Here is a 17,668-nt window from a genome sequence, read left to right on the forward strand (position 1 = left end):
TCACAACCCAGAGTTTTCATCGGATCTTCGTGAAACTTGCCATGTATATGCAGTAAGCCCACGCGCAGGCAGGAACCATCTCCGATTTTGGAACTTCTTCCGAGAAAAAAAAGTTGACGTCATAATATCGCCGCCAATGGGAATCGCCTATACCATTATCTCCGAAACTCGGCAAGCTGTTTGAATTTTGTTTGCGGGAATCAAGCCGGGCATTAGCACAGATAACTTATCGCAAACCTGAAACATCACAATGACGTCATATTCGTTTTTATGGCGTCATCATTAAGAGGAGGACGATCTTAGCTCATTTGAGCTTGTTTTCAACAACCTTTACACTATTTTATTTAACTTGAATGATACACAGGAATACCCTCCAATTCAACGACATTCGCGGGGGATATGGTCCTGAAAAATGTCGGGGGCACTGCTTGATTGAGAAAACCAGGGATAAGTGAAGGTCTCTGAATGACGGTGGAATGATAGGTGGTGGTGAAATGACGACGAGTGAAGGTCTCCAAGGGGAGGTGGGAAATGAAACGATGAAGGAGGTGAGATGAAAGGACGAACAGGTGGTTTTAAATTAAGGGAGGGAAGTTTATGAGGAGGGAAGGGGTGAAGCATCACAAGGAATGGCAGCACGGAATGTAAAGATTCATCATGTCAGGGTATACAATGCTGGATGATTACGAGATAGATAGTGTATCGTTATTGGACAGGTACTGGATCAGTCGTGGATAGTACTGAATAGATAGATCGATGCAGGGGGAAAGTCCTAGCTGAACCCACACAATGACCAATGATGTGTATGGGGAGCAAGAATGAAAATTTCACACATCTACTGGCCTGCCGTGGACGTCAGTGACGATTGGGGTGAACTCAACAACTCCAAATATGGAGAGAAAATGAAAAAGACTTTCAAAGATAACATGTTGATCTGCATTTCGTTTTTGGATGGTTTGTTATCTTTTTTTATACCTCTTCCACATACTTTTGCTTCACAGTTTGATTTCCAGCAGAATATCATGTGACTGTGAACTTATCGTATGCCTGGTGTTGGCTTAATGGTTAGGGTGGTGGGCTTGGGATCCGAGGATCATGAGTTCAAATCCCACTCAGATGTTGAATTAATATCAGGTGGGGTTGACTACCTGTCATCCTTCCGAGGTTGACAAAATGATTGCCAGCATGCTGGTATCCTGTGTCGGAGTGGCGACCCATCTGGGATTGTGCCCAATCGCCACGGAGACTGCTCAGACAGCACCAACGCTCTGCATAGAGTATGGTCCCAATGGATGGATGGATGTGTCCCTCAACCCCCGACACATGGGGAAGGAAAATCTAATCTAAGAATTGTTCCGGTCTGTCACCTCTTCTTCTCCCTTTTCTTAGTCACCCCACCCCCCACACACCAACACTCCCCAGAGTTTGGCTTATGTCGTTTGACCCACAATTTGAAGTCCTGTGATTGGCTTTTGGGCGAAAGAGAAAGGGATGGTGATGAGGGAGATGAGGTTGTTGCCGTTTTTGGAGAGTGCTTTTGAACTTTGACTCAGAAAACCACACGAAAGGGATTTCCCAGACAAGAGCCTGATTCCCTCATGTTTCGAGAAGCGAAAGACATTCATGGCATCTCGGATGGTGGGGCTTGAGGACGGATTGACGTTGCTCAGGAAAAATGAGGCAGCGACGGAAGGGCGACCAGAGAAGAACTCATTCGATGTTGGCTGCTTGGACGACGCAGTGAGGCCAGGTCATGTCTACTGTGGCGTGACTCCGGTGGGGAGTTCACTGAGTGTGGAACGCTTCGAGCTGAGACATCTGAGGTCAGCCAGAAAACAAAGCCAAAGAGGGCCCTCGGGATGTGGATCATTCTGCCCTCCATCACCCTCGTGCCTGCACATTGCTGCCTTGAAGCATCACACCGGGAGTGAACTTGGGGACTCTGAGTCGGGATTAATGCCAACACAGGTTTCTCGCCCATGGCGGGTTGGCCTAGTCTGGTTTATATCTCCATCTATAATATATAAATACATTCCTTTGTTGTAACCACGTAATTAAATCGATGCTTGACCCTTGTTTTGCTTGTTATTTTTGCCTGTTATAACAGAATCTAAATTAATGATATAACACACACTGGGAACCTGCGTGTGTCTGCATGCTTGGGGGGTCCATTTGCAAAACCAGAACAATATCTTTATCCTTTCACCATTCCCTCTCATTTATTCCTGCAGGAATGGCAGCATACAGAAGATTCTGGCAATATATTTGTCCAGCATAGCTCCATGAGTGAAGACACAAATGAGAAGTTTTCAACTTCAACAACAATGATCTGTAACATGGCAGATGAGCAAGACTTCCAACTTAATGAGAAGAGTAAGGAACCCCTCAACCGTTCACAGTAAGTTTCTGCATTACCCTGGAGTGTTTCCACCTGGTGTACTCCGTGGTGCAGCACACGTGTGCTAGCTACCACATTAGATTCGGGGTGTTTTCCACCTTTGAGCTGTGTAACCTGGGTTTGAATCTCGACACAGCTATAAGATGCGATATTGGTGTTTCACATGTGGGGTCAGGGATCAATGTGTGTGCCATCCATTGGAAGGTTTTCAAGCCAGAGGACCCGTCTGCCAGCATTAGTCGTTGATAGACTTTAATACAATTCAGGCTGAGCTTTTTTCGAAGTAACATTGGGGGGGGGGGTCATTCTGACCCCCTCTCCCTCCCGATCCCCCAAGATCTCGGGGATGAAACGCTCAATGGACATGAAATTTGCTGTGTAAATATAAAATCTTTTTACCAAATATCCTGTGTCATTTAATTAGTGATAAAATGTTTAACTAATTTAAATTATCTAATTCAATTATTAATCAAACAACTATCCTAGTTTTATGGATATTTTTACAGATTACCGATTTGCATAAATTTAGCATCATGAGATGCGTAAGACTTCAAATTAAAAAGTCATGAAACCATATTTGGCAATTTTTGGGGGTTACTGAGAAAAGGCAAAATTTACATTGTGGGGACGGGGAGGGGTCTAAAGCATTTTGACCTTGAACGGGTGAATTATTGGGTTGATATTCATTGGAACTTTTGGAATTGCTGATGGTACAAATTGGTCCTTGGTGTTCTGATGAGAGTTATCTTGGTGATCACCTTGTTTAAAAAACAGACATCAATAAGGAACGTTCATTCTCTCGTGATAACACGTCGCTCTCCATTGTTGCAGATGTCTCCACGAGAAACTGCGATTACAGAATGCTGAAGCTGAAGAGATACAGCACTATCTCGAGTCGGAATTGGAAAAAAGCAAGGAAATTTTTGTGGTTAATGAAGCCAGAAAACAGATTGTGAAAGGTATGTGAGACTATTGCTTTCCATGAGACAATGGTTTGAGTCATGAGCTTCATCCAAGGGAGGTAACTGTCACAGCATTGGATTCAAGAGTCACCTGATGACTCTGGAACCATGATTCGCTCTGAATACCGTATGGTGGAGGGTGCCGTTTGTCAAATGACTTGTAAACAGCATTGGAGCGAAAACAGCAAGTATTGGAGCTGATTTGTATGTTGTAATGTATTGGAAGTCCTCCTTTATCCTGTGAGAATCAAGTGATTGGGTCGAATGTCCTGAGGCTCCCTTGAATCCGTTGGTAAACAGCAGATGGACTGAACTGCTCAAGGTCCCTGTCAATGCTTTGTTTCCTTAGGTTTGGGGATGGACACCTCATTGTGTGTCTAAAGCAAGTGTACCTGTTCTACAGATATTTTTAATATGATGTATTATATACCTGTACTTCTTTTTTTTTGTACGTTTTGGCCAAGTTATCCAGTTGCACACGCTTGTGCTCAATGTGGACAACACCAACAATAATCTCATGTGCTCAAGCGTCAAAAATTCTCTATTGAGAAACTTCTATAATGAGTCATTTGAATAACTTGTATTATTTTGAGGTCTCTTGAGTCATTAGTTTTGATATGCCCAGCAGTGTGTCTGCACTCTGCACCCCACTGCACATTGCTGGTATAAATCCACTGGAAAAGTTTTTTGAACAGATTGGAGAACTGCCCACGCCATATAAGCCCTGATTGAATTGCCTTTGAGTCGTGGCCTCGTGGGAAACCTCAGATGGGAAAAAAAAACACACATTTGGGTTGAACTAGTACAGGATTAGGATAGTATTTTGACAATGCAAGGGTCATGGACTCTCCATTCCATACATACTTCCCACAATATTTGTCGAAGACTTTATGAACAATGGACAGCTTGCTTCGAAGCCTCCGAAAAGGAAATCAAATGTGGAAAAATTATTAATTAATTTGAAACACCAAGCTATCGTTGGGACTATGGCCAAGTTCCTGCAAATTGCTCATTGGTTCCCTGACCCTGACTTTCTGAGTCGAAGTGACGACCTGACCAGGATTCTCGCCTCGGAACTGCTTCAGCAACAACAACGCTCTGCATCGGTCATGGTACATGATGATGATAATAATCACAAGAATTTTTGTGTTTGACTCTCCTTTTGCAAAGATGGACATTTGAAATGTGATTCTGGATTGTTATGGCCTGGTCACAGTGAGGGCTTTGTTCTCGGGCCTGAAATAGAAAAGACAGGACAATGTGATGTGAAATTCCTCTCTTGTAGGTGAAATGAAAGAAGAATTGAATACCTTTCCTCAATTGTCAGAGATAAGACTTCAGAAGGAGCAAATCAATAGATCGCTCGGTGAGAAGAAAAACAAAACGGAGACGGACCAAGTGGTGAGTGTGCACCGCACTGCATTCATGATTGCTTCCAGAGAACTGTGCTTATTTAATTTTTGCACACCCATGTTCATTCATGTGCAGTTTATTTTATCAGATAGTACACATTCCAAAAGTACAAGGGCCTATCTATTTAAGACGTTTAGATAGGAGGAGAAGGGGTGATGATTTCTCGTGGACCAAGCAATTCTGGATTTTTTTGGTCAGATTTTGGTCAGATTATTAATATTACTACCCATGAACAAAACAAGTTTGATACCAATGACATCATGGGTCACATGTCTGATCAAAGCAAGGGGGTGTGGGGGGGGAGGGAGGTTGAGCCCCGGCATCACTGCTCATAGTTATTAAGGTACGCATCTTGTTATTATTCTTATTCGATTTTTGTATACAGAGTCGAGCCTCCCAGAGAATTTTCAAAGGGGTCTAAAGTGTCTGAAGGGTGTGAAGGTCTACTGGGTTTGTGTCTTGAGGGTTTTACCCTCAAGGGGTCGAAAGAGCAACACAGAACAAAAATAACAGTAGGAAGAGGCGGTGGGGGAACATGCAAACGTGGCATTTAGCAACAAAATAGAGGGAGACTAGGAGGGATAAGGGATGTCAGGAAGAATGAGAGTAAGGGAAGGAGGAAGGAGGACACAGGGGGTGCAGAAGTCTGAAACAGCCACCAACTCTCGTTTTAGCTCTCATACGAGCCTCAACAAGGTAGACAAAAAACCCCCAAAAAAACCTCTTAATCACAGAAGTGGAAGTAAAAACTGGGAACAGGGAAAGACATTGGCAAGGGGAGGGTTAATGGGGGGTAGAAAAGATCATGCCTGTGGATGGGTGATGGTCTGAGATGGTTGTGAATAGTCATCTTGAAGCCCTGGAAGAATAACATTGAAGAGACTGAGGAAGTTGGTTCCACAGGTGGGGTTAAAAAAAAAAGAGGAAGGAATTAGTGGAGATGTGTCTGGATTTTGGGAATGTCACCAGAAGGGGGTTATTGGCAGACTGCGAGCACCCTGCAGAAACCTAGGGAGGACGGGTAGGGGCAGAGCGTGCATGAAAAGTTATCAAAAACTATTTTCAGGAGGAATTTTTTTCAATTTTCTAAGGGGTCTAAAGTGTCTGAAGGGTGTAAAGGTCTACTGGGTTCGTGTCTTGAGGGTTTTACCCTCAAGGGGTCTAAAGAGCAAATGGGGTCCAAAATGTTCAAAGGGTATTAAAGTGTTCCAAGGGTCTTATATTGTCGATGGGGTCTCAAAAGTATCTAAAGAGTTGAAGAAGGTCTATATGTCTCTAAAGGGTCTAATCCCTAGGGTGTCTAAATGGTGTAAAGGTCTAAAGGGTCAAAATGGGTATGAAGGGGTCCAACAGGTGTAAAGGTTTAAAGGGTTGAAGTACAAGAGGCTATCCATTGAATTTCTGCTATCTTCAGGGTCTAAGTTGTGTCAAGGGTCTAAGTCATGTCGAATAATTCAATTCCTCTTGTACAGTTGAACCATTTATTTAATAAATATGCATCATGATGGAGGATGAGAGGAAATTCAATAACACAAGCAACACGCATTATCCTCTGATCGTACTCTCGTACAAAGATCCAAAGTTTCTTTTGTAATAAGCAAAAGTGGAGAGGGTGAGATTATGGAATGATATCTGGTGATTTTTCAAGCCAAGGTCACTGCTGAGGCTTGAGTTTTTGGGGTTGGGGAAGAGATCACTCAAAAGCCTTTTGGCAGTGGTTATTGAGAGGTCAGATTGAATTCAAAGGCTCGAGAACAATTTACAATTCAAAGATTCAAAGGAGAACAATTCAAAGGCTGGAGAACAAACCAACTACCAAACCACCTTATAAGGTGATAAGAATTCAAGCAAACATCTGGACAATATCTTAGCAGTTCACACACATTCCATTAATGCGAGACCAGCTTCCAGCCAGACTTTCAGATGCCAGCGTATAATTATTCATATATGAGGATCCCTTATTATTAATAAGCTAAAGAGAATAATAGATAATTGTATTCTACTGAATAAAGATTTAAGATTATTTGGAAGGCCAGTCTGTTTTTGGGAGGGTCTTTTACTTGGCAGATTGGTAACCTTCTAACACAGTAATGAACTAGAAGGGCATTCGGTAGAGCGCATACCTCCTCCACGTAATGCCTGATCCACGAGAATATATCGGGCCCAAAACATTTTTGAAATATCGTTTTTGGCCATATCTCTCAAAGGTGAAGAATCACTTTAAAATTAAGTAATTCTCGTATCCAGACCCGGATTCGGGTCTTCACCAAAACAGAATCGATTTGTCCTTGTCACATGCCCAATCTGTCCACCAAGTTTCGTCCGAATCTGTTTACAACTTTTTGAGATATCGTGCTATATATAGTTTTTAGCCCTATCTCAATGGTGAAGAATCACTTAAAAAATTCTAGTAGTCGAATCCGGATCCAGATCTTCACCAAAATCGAATCAGATTGTCCTTGTTACACTCTGAACCTGTCCACAAAATTTCATCGAAATCCATCCACAACTTTTTTGAGATATCGTGTACACAAACAAACAGACAAAAACACAGAAAGGGGTGAAAACATAACCTCCTTCACCTTTGGTGGTGGAGGGGTAATAATAAGGCCGTTTGAAAAGCAAATTTACATATACAGTATATATATATATATATATATATATATATATATATATATATATATATATATATATATATATATATATATATATATGTAGATATATGTTCGAGCACATAAATGTGATAATCATGTTATATTAAATGGACATTTCCCATTAAAGGGTTATAACAATACATTGTGCTGCCTGTATATGCTAAAAACTTCACTCTTTCAAGTTAATTATTAATCAAGCTTAATTGGCTACATTTTCCTTTTATTATCACACTGAAAAGCATGAGGCTAATTTTGGAGAAATTGCATCTCCAACCCTAAGGGGTCTCAAGGGTCTCAAATAAGTATGAAGGGATCAAAGGCATGTAAATTTCAAATGGGTCGAAGGGGTGTAAAGGGGTCTAAATGGTGGAAAGGGGTCTAAATGGTGGAAAGGGGTCTAAAGTGTCTTTAAACTGTGTAAGGGGTGTGTCAAGGGTATGTGGTGTCTTAAGGTCTTAAAGTTGCATTCCAATAATATGTAACGGAATTGATAGATGACGGTCTAATAATACAAAATTAATAAACGTAGTCACATGGGTCCATCGACACTTCACCTCCGTCCCTGAACCACCTCGAGGGGAGGTGAAGTTTGCACATTTCAGCTCAGTCTAAACCCTAAATGGTCTAAAAGGGGGCTAAAGGGTGTATGTATTCTCCAGGATGTTAAAAGGAACTAAAAGTACGTTCCAATAGAATAGTATGTAATTAATAGACGTAGTCACAGTCCAAGTCATGTTCAAACATTGCGTAATTAATCGGAATTTTCACATTGGTCTGCCGAGGCTTGAACCCCCTCTCACCCCCTCGTCCCAACCCTGGGGATGGGTGATGTTTGTGCATTGTAGGTCTAAAGGTCTGAAAAGGGTCTTAAGGGTCTAAAAGCGAAATAAAGTTCCAAAGGTTTTGGGGGGTTGAAGGGGTCTGAAAAGTTCTAAAAGGGGTCCAAAGGTTTGAAAGGGTGAAAACGTCCCCAAGGCACATTTTAATAGTACGTAATTAATAGACAGTTAGGATTCCCCCCCCCCCCCATCTTGGGATACGATGGGAATGATGCAATAAAAATGGCGTCAAGAACGATTTCCGGTGAGTTATTTATTTATTTATTTTCTTCATTAAAGTTTCCAAAAACATGGAACAAACCATGATCTCCACCATCCTGTCAAAGATAACCCCCTACTCGTGGTGATAGCTGAGATTACCCGTGACAAATGTAGACCCTCTATCTCTTTATATGTTGTGGAGAATAGAATTTAGATAGATAGAATATAAAGAAGATTACATTGCAGATAATACATTACAATTCCAAATGAGAGTTCAAGTCATGACACTTGTAAGTAAAATAATTTCAAGGTAATCCTATCTTTACTACCAATCAACCTAATTGCCAACATGTCAAATTTGTGCTTTGACAGGAAACACAACCTGCAAAGTGGAGTTGGAATCGATCTTTCAGTGGGACTTGGAGAATGTTCATGTTTTGGTAAGAACCACAACCTGGCTCATAATCTTATTCATGTCTCAATCTTGTTTGCACAACACACAAAGTCGGGGCTGATGCACCCGCAAAGATGTTCTGATGGTCATGTTTTCCGGTAAATCTTTGCACAAAGTCATCCATTGTTTGCATCCACTCCATTTTAAAACCCAAACATGTTTTTTGCAATCACTGCACTCGGATTTAAACTGAGGAATATATGTCGTCTTCCTCTACGACTACTACCACCTACTACTACTGCTACTACTATGACTACTACTTCGACCACTACAACTACCAAAATTATTCTGGTCTTGTGGGGTTGACTGTAGAAAGTTTTTGGCCCAAGTCTTTTACGAACCGGCTGGCCAGGCCCGACATTTGACAAGGTGATTTTGATAGGAATTTATAATAAATTCAGGATTCCAGAGATAACTCATCTACTCTTCACGAAACACACCATGGGAGCTTTGACGTTCACAAATGAGGAGCGTCGACAGAGTTATCCTCCATTTTAACATCCTTCTGATGGACGAGGGATATTCATGAAGAGTTAACGTAGTCACGGTTAGGGTTAGAATTTACGGAGTCGGTGACAGTGCATCCATCCAATGCATTGGATGGAATCCCAAACAGTTAACCCTGCATGAGAAACACTTGGGAGACAGTTTATAGCTGGGTCAGGATTCAAACCCAGGTGAGACAGCTCAGCGGTGAGTGTGCATCCCTCTCAGGTATCCTGCCAGTCTTTCACCTTTATTTAAGGTAATAAAAACACAATTATTCTGCAGTAAACACCATTACATAACCATTCCTCAACTGGCAAACATTCTTCAGAAAATATTGAAAATATTGTTCTCATAAATGCATAACATTTTGTTCACCTTGATAATCTCAAACTCTTCAGTTTCTTGTGTGAAGCTTTAATCTAAGCACAACAGCATGTCTGTATCTGAACCTCGCTTTACTTGCATACTCTTGCCTTCCAGGTTCTGTTTGACGTTTGGCCTTCTCTCCTTGGGAAACTTTGCTTTGGAGAGCCTCATGCCAGTTATCATTCAATGCAACCCTTATGCCTTCGCCTCCGAATACTCGACTGTCTGCAAAGTCCTGAAACCCTTCTACTCACGCGTTATTCACCAAGCAATTCCAATATAACTTTGCTTGTGTTCATTCTGTGTTTGTACCCGGTGTGAAAGCAGGCATGAGCTTTGCTCTCATCACTCAAGGGTTTAAACCTCATGTTTTTACTCCAAAAATCTTGACTTTGAGTTCCATGGACGATCTTTCTGAAACACGATCTCCTACCTCCAGCAAAAGGTAAGATGTTCGTTTGTGCAAGGATGCCAAAGCCTGCTCTTTGTGCCTCCACAATCTGGAAATGGATTTTTGATTGGAGGCTTCAGAGGTATGCACAGTTGGCTCTGAGTGTGTACTCTGGGTTTTAATACCAAACCAAGAATAAGATGTTGTCTTGATGTTCCACATGTAGGGTGAAGCATCATTGTGGAACCATCTCTCAGATGGACATTAAACTGGTTGTCCCTTTTGGAGGACATTAGTTAGTTGATGTTAAAGATCCCACGGTATCTTATGTGGAGTCACCGAGCCATCGCCGACACCTTGAAAAAAATTTAAATTCCTGCCATAACTACGACTGATAGAGGGATGCCAAACTACCCAGTAATACCCCAAGGCTGAGAAATGGCTTCGGTGGAACCAACGCTTGTAATACAGAGTGTAATACATCAGATCGGATGGCAAAGCCTTGAATATTTATTTTGTCTGGGTTAAATTTCAAAACCAACCGTAAACTTCCATTCTGGTCTGTCCTTTGAAGGCAGGTTCTTGAATCAACCAATAGGTCATTCGGAGAGGATGTTACATCGGCGATCATATGTGTCAATGTTTGCTTGCTTGTGGAATTTAAATAACTCTCTATCTTTCAAAGAGTAGGCCATTGTTTTCCCTTGCCTCACCAAATTCCTGTCCTGACAAACAAGTGAACTCCATAAAATTCCCTACCATGTATTGGTAAGGATGTAACCAGCAGACCAGATTCCACATTGAATCTCAGGCAAATATGCAATCATGAACTGATGATACAGTATTACTCTTTCAATAAACTCTACTCCTCTAATACAGTATTACTCTTCCTTGCTTTCCCCTTCCCCCGTCTCCCTTCTTTATTTTGCAGGAAGATCAAAATAAGAAAATGTACAAGAAGCGAACCTGACAAAAAACGACTTGCGAAAGCTAAATCTCGAGCAGCCTTAACTCCTGAAGAGCAAGAAAGAAGACGAGGGGCAACTGCAACAGGAATGGCTGCATCCAGGAAACAGCCCTGGAGGGTAAAATAAAAGTCTGCATTCTCCTACAATCCAGCCATGGATTATGCTTCTGATCCAAGATAATATGTTTAGGCGAGATACCATTTATGACTGTACGTTTACAATATTTTTTTTTATCCTTTCACCATTCCATCCCATTCATTCCTGCAGGAACGGCAACAGATCGAAAATGCCGACAATAATTTCGCCCAGAATCAGTGAAAACACGATTGAGTAGATGTCATCTCTAAAAGCGATGAACTGCAGCATGAAAATGGATCAGCTGTTTCAATTTTATGAGAAGAGAAAGGAACACCTCAACATTTCACAGTAAGTTTCTGTGTTACACTGGAGTGTTTCCGACTCGTATGCTTGGGGCAGTACACGTGTGCTACCACACTAGCTTTGGGGAATGCACACCTACCTTTGAGCTGTGTCACCTGGGTTTGAATCTCGACCCAGCAATAACATGTGATGTTGGTGTTTCACATGCGGGGTCAGGGATCAATGTGTGCACCATGCATTGGAAGGTTATCAAGCCAAAATAGCCATCTGCCATCATTGGATGTTGAGAGACTTTAACCCTATTCATCCTGGGCTTTTTTGAAGTATTTTGAGGATGGCGTGGGGGGGGGGGGTCAGTCCCGTGGATGAGACGTCCAACTGACACAAGGTTTGCTGTATAGATACAAAATATTACTAATATCCAATATCATTGAATTAGCCCACCCCTTCACCTAAATAGGGTTAAAGATCCCACAGTGTCACTGCAACATCAGTCTGATATCATCAGAATCCCAAACAGGTTATAAATTCCTCTTCAAATCATCTCAGTTCAAACCTGAGTCTTGCCCAGCCAGTTTGTGAAAGTCAAAAACGTTCCCCAGCCAAACCCACAAATCCATGCATCCATTGGGATCATACTCTGTACAGAGCATTGGTGTTGCTTAGCAGTCTCTTGGGCCATTGGGCACAATCATGGACGGGTCGCCGCTCCAACACAGGATACTCAAATGGCTCAATCATCCCAGCAAGCTGGTACTCATTTTGCTGACCTCTGAAGGATGACAGGCTTAGTCAACCCCAACTGGTATTAATTCAACAGCAAAGCAGGATTTCACCTCAGGACCCTGGGATCCCAAGCCCCCCATTCGGTGAATCTTTTTCTCGACCAATTTACAGAAACATTTACAGTGAGTCAGTAAATTGCAAACATGGTGAATCTTGTTTCCTTATTAATGTGGACAATTTTCTGTTTAAATACAGGACTTGTACATTGTACATCAGTTGTAGACTTTCTAAAGTTCCTGTCTCAACACAAATATTTCCATGAACTTTTGCACATATGATATTGACACTGAGTGCTGGGAATTGATCGCTTCCTGTCCTTGCAGTGTTTGGTGAAAGTACGGATGTGCACCTACTGGGAACAGGATAGCCAGCTTGATGCATTGGTATTTTCAGTCACAGGATGTTGAGAAAGGAGTTCGCTGATATATTGTTGCGGTTATGGAAAATGGCCTACATGCATTCAGACACGTAGCAGTTCCCAGAGTCAGTTATATCTTCAAGTTATATCCTCAGAATAGATTTCCTTCCCATTGTTTAGACTTCAGAGGGATGAGGGACAATTGCGTTGTGTGGGTTAACCTATGTCTTTCCCCTTCATCTAACTTGCAATCCACGCTCCATCCACCTTCGCATCCAGTATTGTATCCAGTATTTGTTCCCCCACCACGCTATGCTCCTCACCCCAAATATGTCATTCCCCGCAACATCTTCAGCATTTTTACTGTGATCCCATGTAATGCCCTCACCCCCATGCCTATCAAACCCAGAAACCCCCATGGAAAACTTCCATCGCTTAAATTTAAACCACTCGTTCGTTCCTCAATCTCATACATCCCAACCAATGAGAGGAAACCACGAGCGAGTGGGAAGGGCCTCAAACAACGCCTGCGCTGGCCCCAATAAAAAGGAAATGTGCGGGTGGACAAGCACAACCGCCATGGAGCAGAACCAGCGAGAGGGAACAAAACTCTGCCTGAACGAGCAGTCTTTACATAGGCTGTGCCGGAGCAGACTCTGCCTGAACGAGCGGTCATCACGTGCGCTGTATCAGAGTGAGATTGCCTGAACGAGCTGTTAATTGCCTGCACGAGTCACTTTTCGACGAGCAGGGTAGCGTGAGAATCCGAAGGCAGACACCTTCACGAGAACTGTTGAACCCAGCGGTTCCAACCACTTCACACCACATTCCGACACCACATCAGCACACCCCATTATCCCTTTTCACCAACACCCTCTCCCTGTTTCACTTTGGGCCCAACACAGGCAAGCATTTTTGTGTCCAGTAAGCCAGGAGTCAAACCAAGACTCTGCTCTTCCTCTAATCTTCTCATACTGTCAGTTACTTTCCCAGATGATTGATGGCGCCATGTCCTATATTTAGCTGGAGATAAAACTGAACAAGTGGGCCCCGTAACCGCTAAGATGAATCACTTTTTTCTTGTCTTTTAATTGGGCATTTCTATTGCAATTTCAGTCCATGCACTGTGAAAAACATGCCTACGATTGCCATTGTAATTAAATGCCATTTCTGGTTGATTAACTATTGGTTTATTGTGCTGATTGAATAAATGTACTTGCTGAACTGAACTGAATGGTGGGGTATAATGAAACATTTCTGACCTGTTTGCTTTCATCCTTTTCCCCAATTGGTTGATTTAATGTGCAAGTATAGACAGAAGGGAAGTTATACCCCACCGAATGCTCTGTGATTAGCTAATAACAATCCACAGTTCACTCGGCCACACATAATAAATAGATGTGTGGCTGTTGAAGGTGTGGCCTCCTGTTCGGGTTGCCAAGCCAACGGTAAGGTAATGCGCAACCAAGGAGCGAGAACCCTGTTAGGTTTGGTGATACAAACCCGGCAGGGATGGTTGCCTAGCAATCCGTCAGACCGCAGAGTTATCTGTGGCTGGCGGCCCTCAGGTCTGGAGGTCGGGGAGAAAGTCCGAGGAGCACCTCGCGGTAACCCCCGACCCCAGTTGTGAAACAACATTATGGTCTGAGGTGGCTTTCGTACTCCTCAAACTCGATACCAGGAAAGCTTTTCAATGGAAAAGATAGACTGTTTTACACTTCAGGGACAAACTGGAAGGCTGGGCAGCAAGAATCACATCCCAATGTAATATTGTACTATGCCATGTGTAAAGGTACAATCGTTATTCTATAATAGTACTGCAGTGTTGTTACATTATTGTGCCAAATATATTTTCATTATTTGTGCCAAACCTTTGCCTGACCTTGAACGGGTGAATTATTGGGTTGATACTCATGGGAGCTTTTGAAATTACCTGGCGTACAAATTGGTCTTTGGTGTTATTATCAGGGTTATCTTGGTGATCACGTTGTTTATAACGCAGACATCAACATGGAACATTCATTCTTTTGTGATAACATGTTTCTCTCCATTGTTGCAGATCTCTCCCCAAGAAACTGGTATTCCATAATGTGAAAACTCAAGAAACGCTGCACCATCTCGAGACTGAATGGAAGAAAGAAGTGGCAATCGCTGAAGATATTGAAGCCGATAAACAGATTGTGAAAGGTATTGCAGCCAGTAAACAGATTGTGCTTTAAATGGGACAATGGTTTCATTGTTGAGCTTCATCCAAGGGAGGTCACTGGCACAGCATTGGATTCAAGAATCACCCGATGACTGTGAAACCGTGATCCGCTCTCAATACCATTTGCACAGCATGAAGGAGGGACCGCACTTGTCAAATGACTCGTGAACAACTGTACACAGCAAGGATTGGAGGTGCTTTGTGCATTGTAACCTATTGGAAGTCCTCCTTTGTCCCTCAAGAATCAAGTGATGGAGTCGAAGGAGATCGTAAGAGGAGGGAGAATGTCTCGAGGCGCCATTGAATCCGTTGGTAAACAGCAGATGGGCAAAACTGCTCAATGTCCCTCTCATTGCCTTAGGTTTGTGATTAACTCATTTGTATGTAAAGCAGGTGTACCAGTGCTATAGATATCTATCTTATAATCATAAATGTGTGTGTGTGTGTGTGTGTGTGTGTGTGTGTGTGTGTGTGTGTGTGTGTGTGTGTGTGTGTGTGTGTGTGTGTGTGTCAGTGTGTCTCTTCCATAACTCCAAAACTATCAAACCTAACAGCCTGAAACTTTGCATGCGTACTAAGAAAACTCCAAGGAAGTGCAAGAGTGAAAATTGGGTGTGTGGGTTAATTAAAACATCCATTTTGAAGATAATTAACGGGCTTATTTAATTATATCCTTCATCAAGCGATCCTCAGCCACCTCACGATCTGAGTCTTAAGGTGTTTCCTGGGTAACCTCGCTGGGGTCTTAAACCGCCATGTTTTCTGGCCTGCTCAACCATGACTTGACTTGGAACAGGCCGTGGCGATTAATTAATGATAAAGTTGTTGTTTTCACTTTCCTCACTCATATTATTGAATGTCTGTTCATCATAGCTGCACAATTCGGACATATTTGACATTTCAGGCGTCTTTGGGAGGTAAAAATAAAATAATGTCCACACGTCACATCCAACGAGCTGCATGATGGCGGGCGGTCCCTCGGCCCTCGGGTGGTGCCTCGCCGACTGAAAATCTTGTGCAATTTCATTATTTAACTTTTCGTGCGATGCGTTTTCATCATATACTCGTCACTTTGACATTCATTCATCTAAATAAAAAAATAATTTTTTAACTTCCATCGACCTCGTGCTCGGAGTTCTTTCATGTTGGTTTGAGCTGTAAAAAGTGTGTGCCGACATTTTGTGGTCGCTTTGGATTGTTTTTTTTTTATCCCCCGCCACGTTTTGGAAGGGGGATATTGTTGTCACCCAGGTCGTCCGTCCGGCTGTCCGTCCGTCCGTCCGTCGGCTGGCTGGGCGTCAACATTTATAGCTGTGAGTGCGATAACTTGTAAACTGTTCGCCATATCGATTTGAAATTTGGGTCACACATGGTACCACCTGAAAAGAAAGAACTCTATTGATTTTGGGCGTGGCCGGATCCAAGATGGCCGACTGGGGCGGTCTGTTCGTCCGTCCGGCTGGCTGGGCATCAACATTTATAGCTGTGAGTGTGAGAACTCGTAAACTGTTCGCCATATCGATTTGAAATTTCGGTCACACATGGTACCACCTGAAAAGGAAGAATCCTATTGATTTTGGGCGTGGCCGGATCCAAGATGGCCGACTGGGGCGGCCATCTTGAAAAAATGTTTTTTGTTATTAATGGAAAACCACTTATCTGATTTCAATTATTTTTCAATGGCGGGGGATTCCCCATCTCTGATGGTATATTTTTCTTTCAATTACTTTTTGTTATTTTTTCGCTTGATTCGCATATTTAAAGAATTATATTTTAAAAATGTAATCCTTTGTGGTTCTATTTGTGTGCTTTATCCATGCGGAACTTCAAATATAACTTGGAACAGGCCGTGTTTGCCCTCACCTCGTAATTTAACAAGCTTAGCGGGAAACCAACCATTACCTCTTTTCATTTGAAAAAGCAAATGTCACTGATGCTTTAATGGAGTTGGGTTCACCTGGAACATATGACGTCAAGAATTAATGCTTGGGTATTACACCACCTTGGTACGGCGACGATGGAGGTACAGACGTAAGCAGTTGGTTATCTTTATATGAACCGGGTTTGTTCTCAGAATCGTTTGAGGTTCTATTTGTGACTTTCAAAGCTCATAACACACGATTTCCGAGCTGTTTGCCGCATTAACATGTTTTACAAAATTTGAGCCTTTTTTTTGTTTTTTTACCCATCACATGACGATTGGCAGCTGTTTATAAATAATAATGTATATGCACATCTTGAAACGTCGATAATGCAACGTTTAAAAAAATCATTTGTTGAAGGGTTAAAGCCACACAAGTTTTTGGGGTTGTATACAGTACGTACTGTACTCAGTAATTACACAAACTCCAATTTGCCGATTCCTGTAAAATTGGTGTGTGTGTGTGTGTGTGTGTGTGTGTGTGTGTGTGTGTGTGTGTGTGTGTGTGTGTGTGTGTGTGTGTGTGTGTGTGTGTGTGTGTGTGTGTGTGTGATTCATAAAGCATAACATTTTCTCTCTGCTCATTTCCTTCTCCCCCACCCCTCTCACTCTCTGTCCCATCCTCACTCCACCCCCTCCGAATACAATTCAGCACTCTATATTCCTCTCCATATACATATATATATATATATATATATATATATATATATATATATATATATATATATATATATATATATATATATATATATATATAAATATATATATATATACACACACGAGGTCTGTCTAAAAAGTAACGGGACTGACTTCACAGAAATTTTATTCCATAAAATCTGTTGAAATCACAGCTTGTCCCCTTCAAAATTGTTTCCCTCCAG

The 17,668-nt window shown here is 42.2% G+C and overlaps 3 protein-coding genes across 5 annotated transcripts in view; 2 read left to right on the forward strand and 1 right to left on the reverse strand.

Annotated features, from left to right (window-relative positions):
• The window catches only part of LOC147017130 (unconventional myosin-If-like), a 335,840-nt gene that overhangs the window by 57,630 nt on the left and 260,542 nt on the right, over positions 1-17,668 (forward strand). The gene's annotated exons all lie outside the window — the stretch shown is intronic.
• LOC147017131 (uncharacterized) overlaps positions 1-17,668 on the reverse strand; it is a 184,087-nt gene that overhangs the window by 24,844 nt on the left and 141,575 nt on the right. The gene's annotated exons all lie outside the window — the stretch shown is intronic.
• LOC147017133 (uncharacterized) lies at positions 1,443-16,138 on the forward strand. 3 transcript variants are annotated; one of them, XM_085846521.1, is made up of 9 exons: positions 1,443-2,398; positions 3,230-3,357; positions 4,646-4,761; positions 8,840-8,907; positions 9,891-10,221; positions 11,099-11,252; positions 11,403-11,561; positions 14,720-14,847; positions 14,998-16,138. In XM_085846521.1, exons 1-5 carry the CDS (start codon positions 2,283-2,285, stop codon positions 10,057-10,059), a joined length of 597 nt encoding a protein of 198 aa, XP_085702647.1. In that variant the 5' UTR covers positions 1,443-2,282; the 3' UTR covers positions 10,060-10,221; positions 11,099-11,252; positions 11,403-11,561; positions 14,720-14,847; positions 14,998-16,138. The 3 variants fall into 3 exon arrangements, with proteins under 3 accessions (XP_085702647.1, XP_085702648.1, XP_085702646.1); XM_085846522.1 differs by having other exon boundaries at positions 15,109-16,138; XM_085846520.1 differs by having other exon boundaries at positions 14,720-16,138.

The sequence above is a fragment of the Eptatretus burgeri genome, chromosome 11, assembly GCF_056783735.1.
Source record: "Eptatretus burgeri isolate ZD-2024b chromosome 11, Ebu_testis_v1, whole genome shotgun sequence".
Classification (NCBI taxonomy): domain Eukaryota; kingdom Metazoa; phylum Chordata; class Myxini; order Myxiniformes; family Myxinidae; genus Eptatretus; species Eptatretus burgeri.

Coding starts and splice junctions, on each gene's coding strand:
- LOC147017133 (XM_085846520.1), top strand. CDS start 2,283: ATGAGTGAAGACACAAATGAGAAGTTTTCAACTTCAACAACAATGATC. Junction 4,762..8,839: donor AAACGGAGACGGACCAAGTG/GTGAGTGTGCAC, acceptor GTGCTTTGACAG/GAAACACAACCTGCAAAGTG. Junction 8,908..9,890: donor TGGAGAATGTTCATGTTTTG/GTAAGAACCACA, acceptor CTTGCCTTCCAG/GTTCTGTTTGACGTTTGGCC.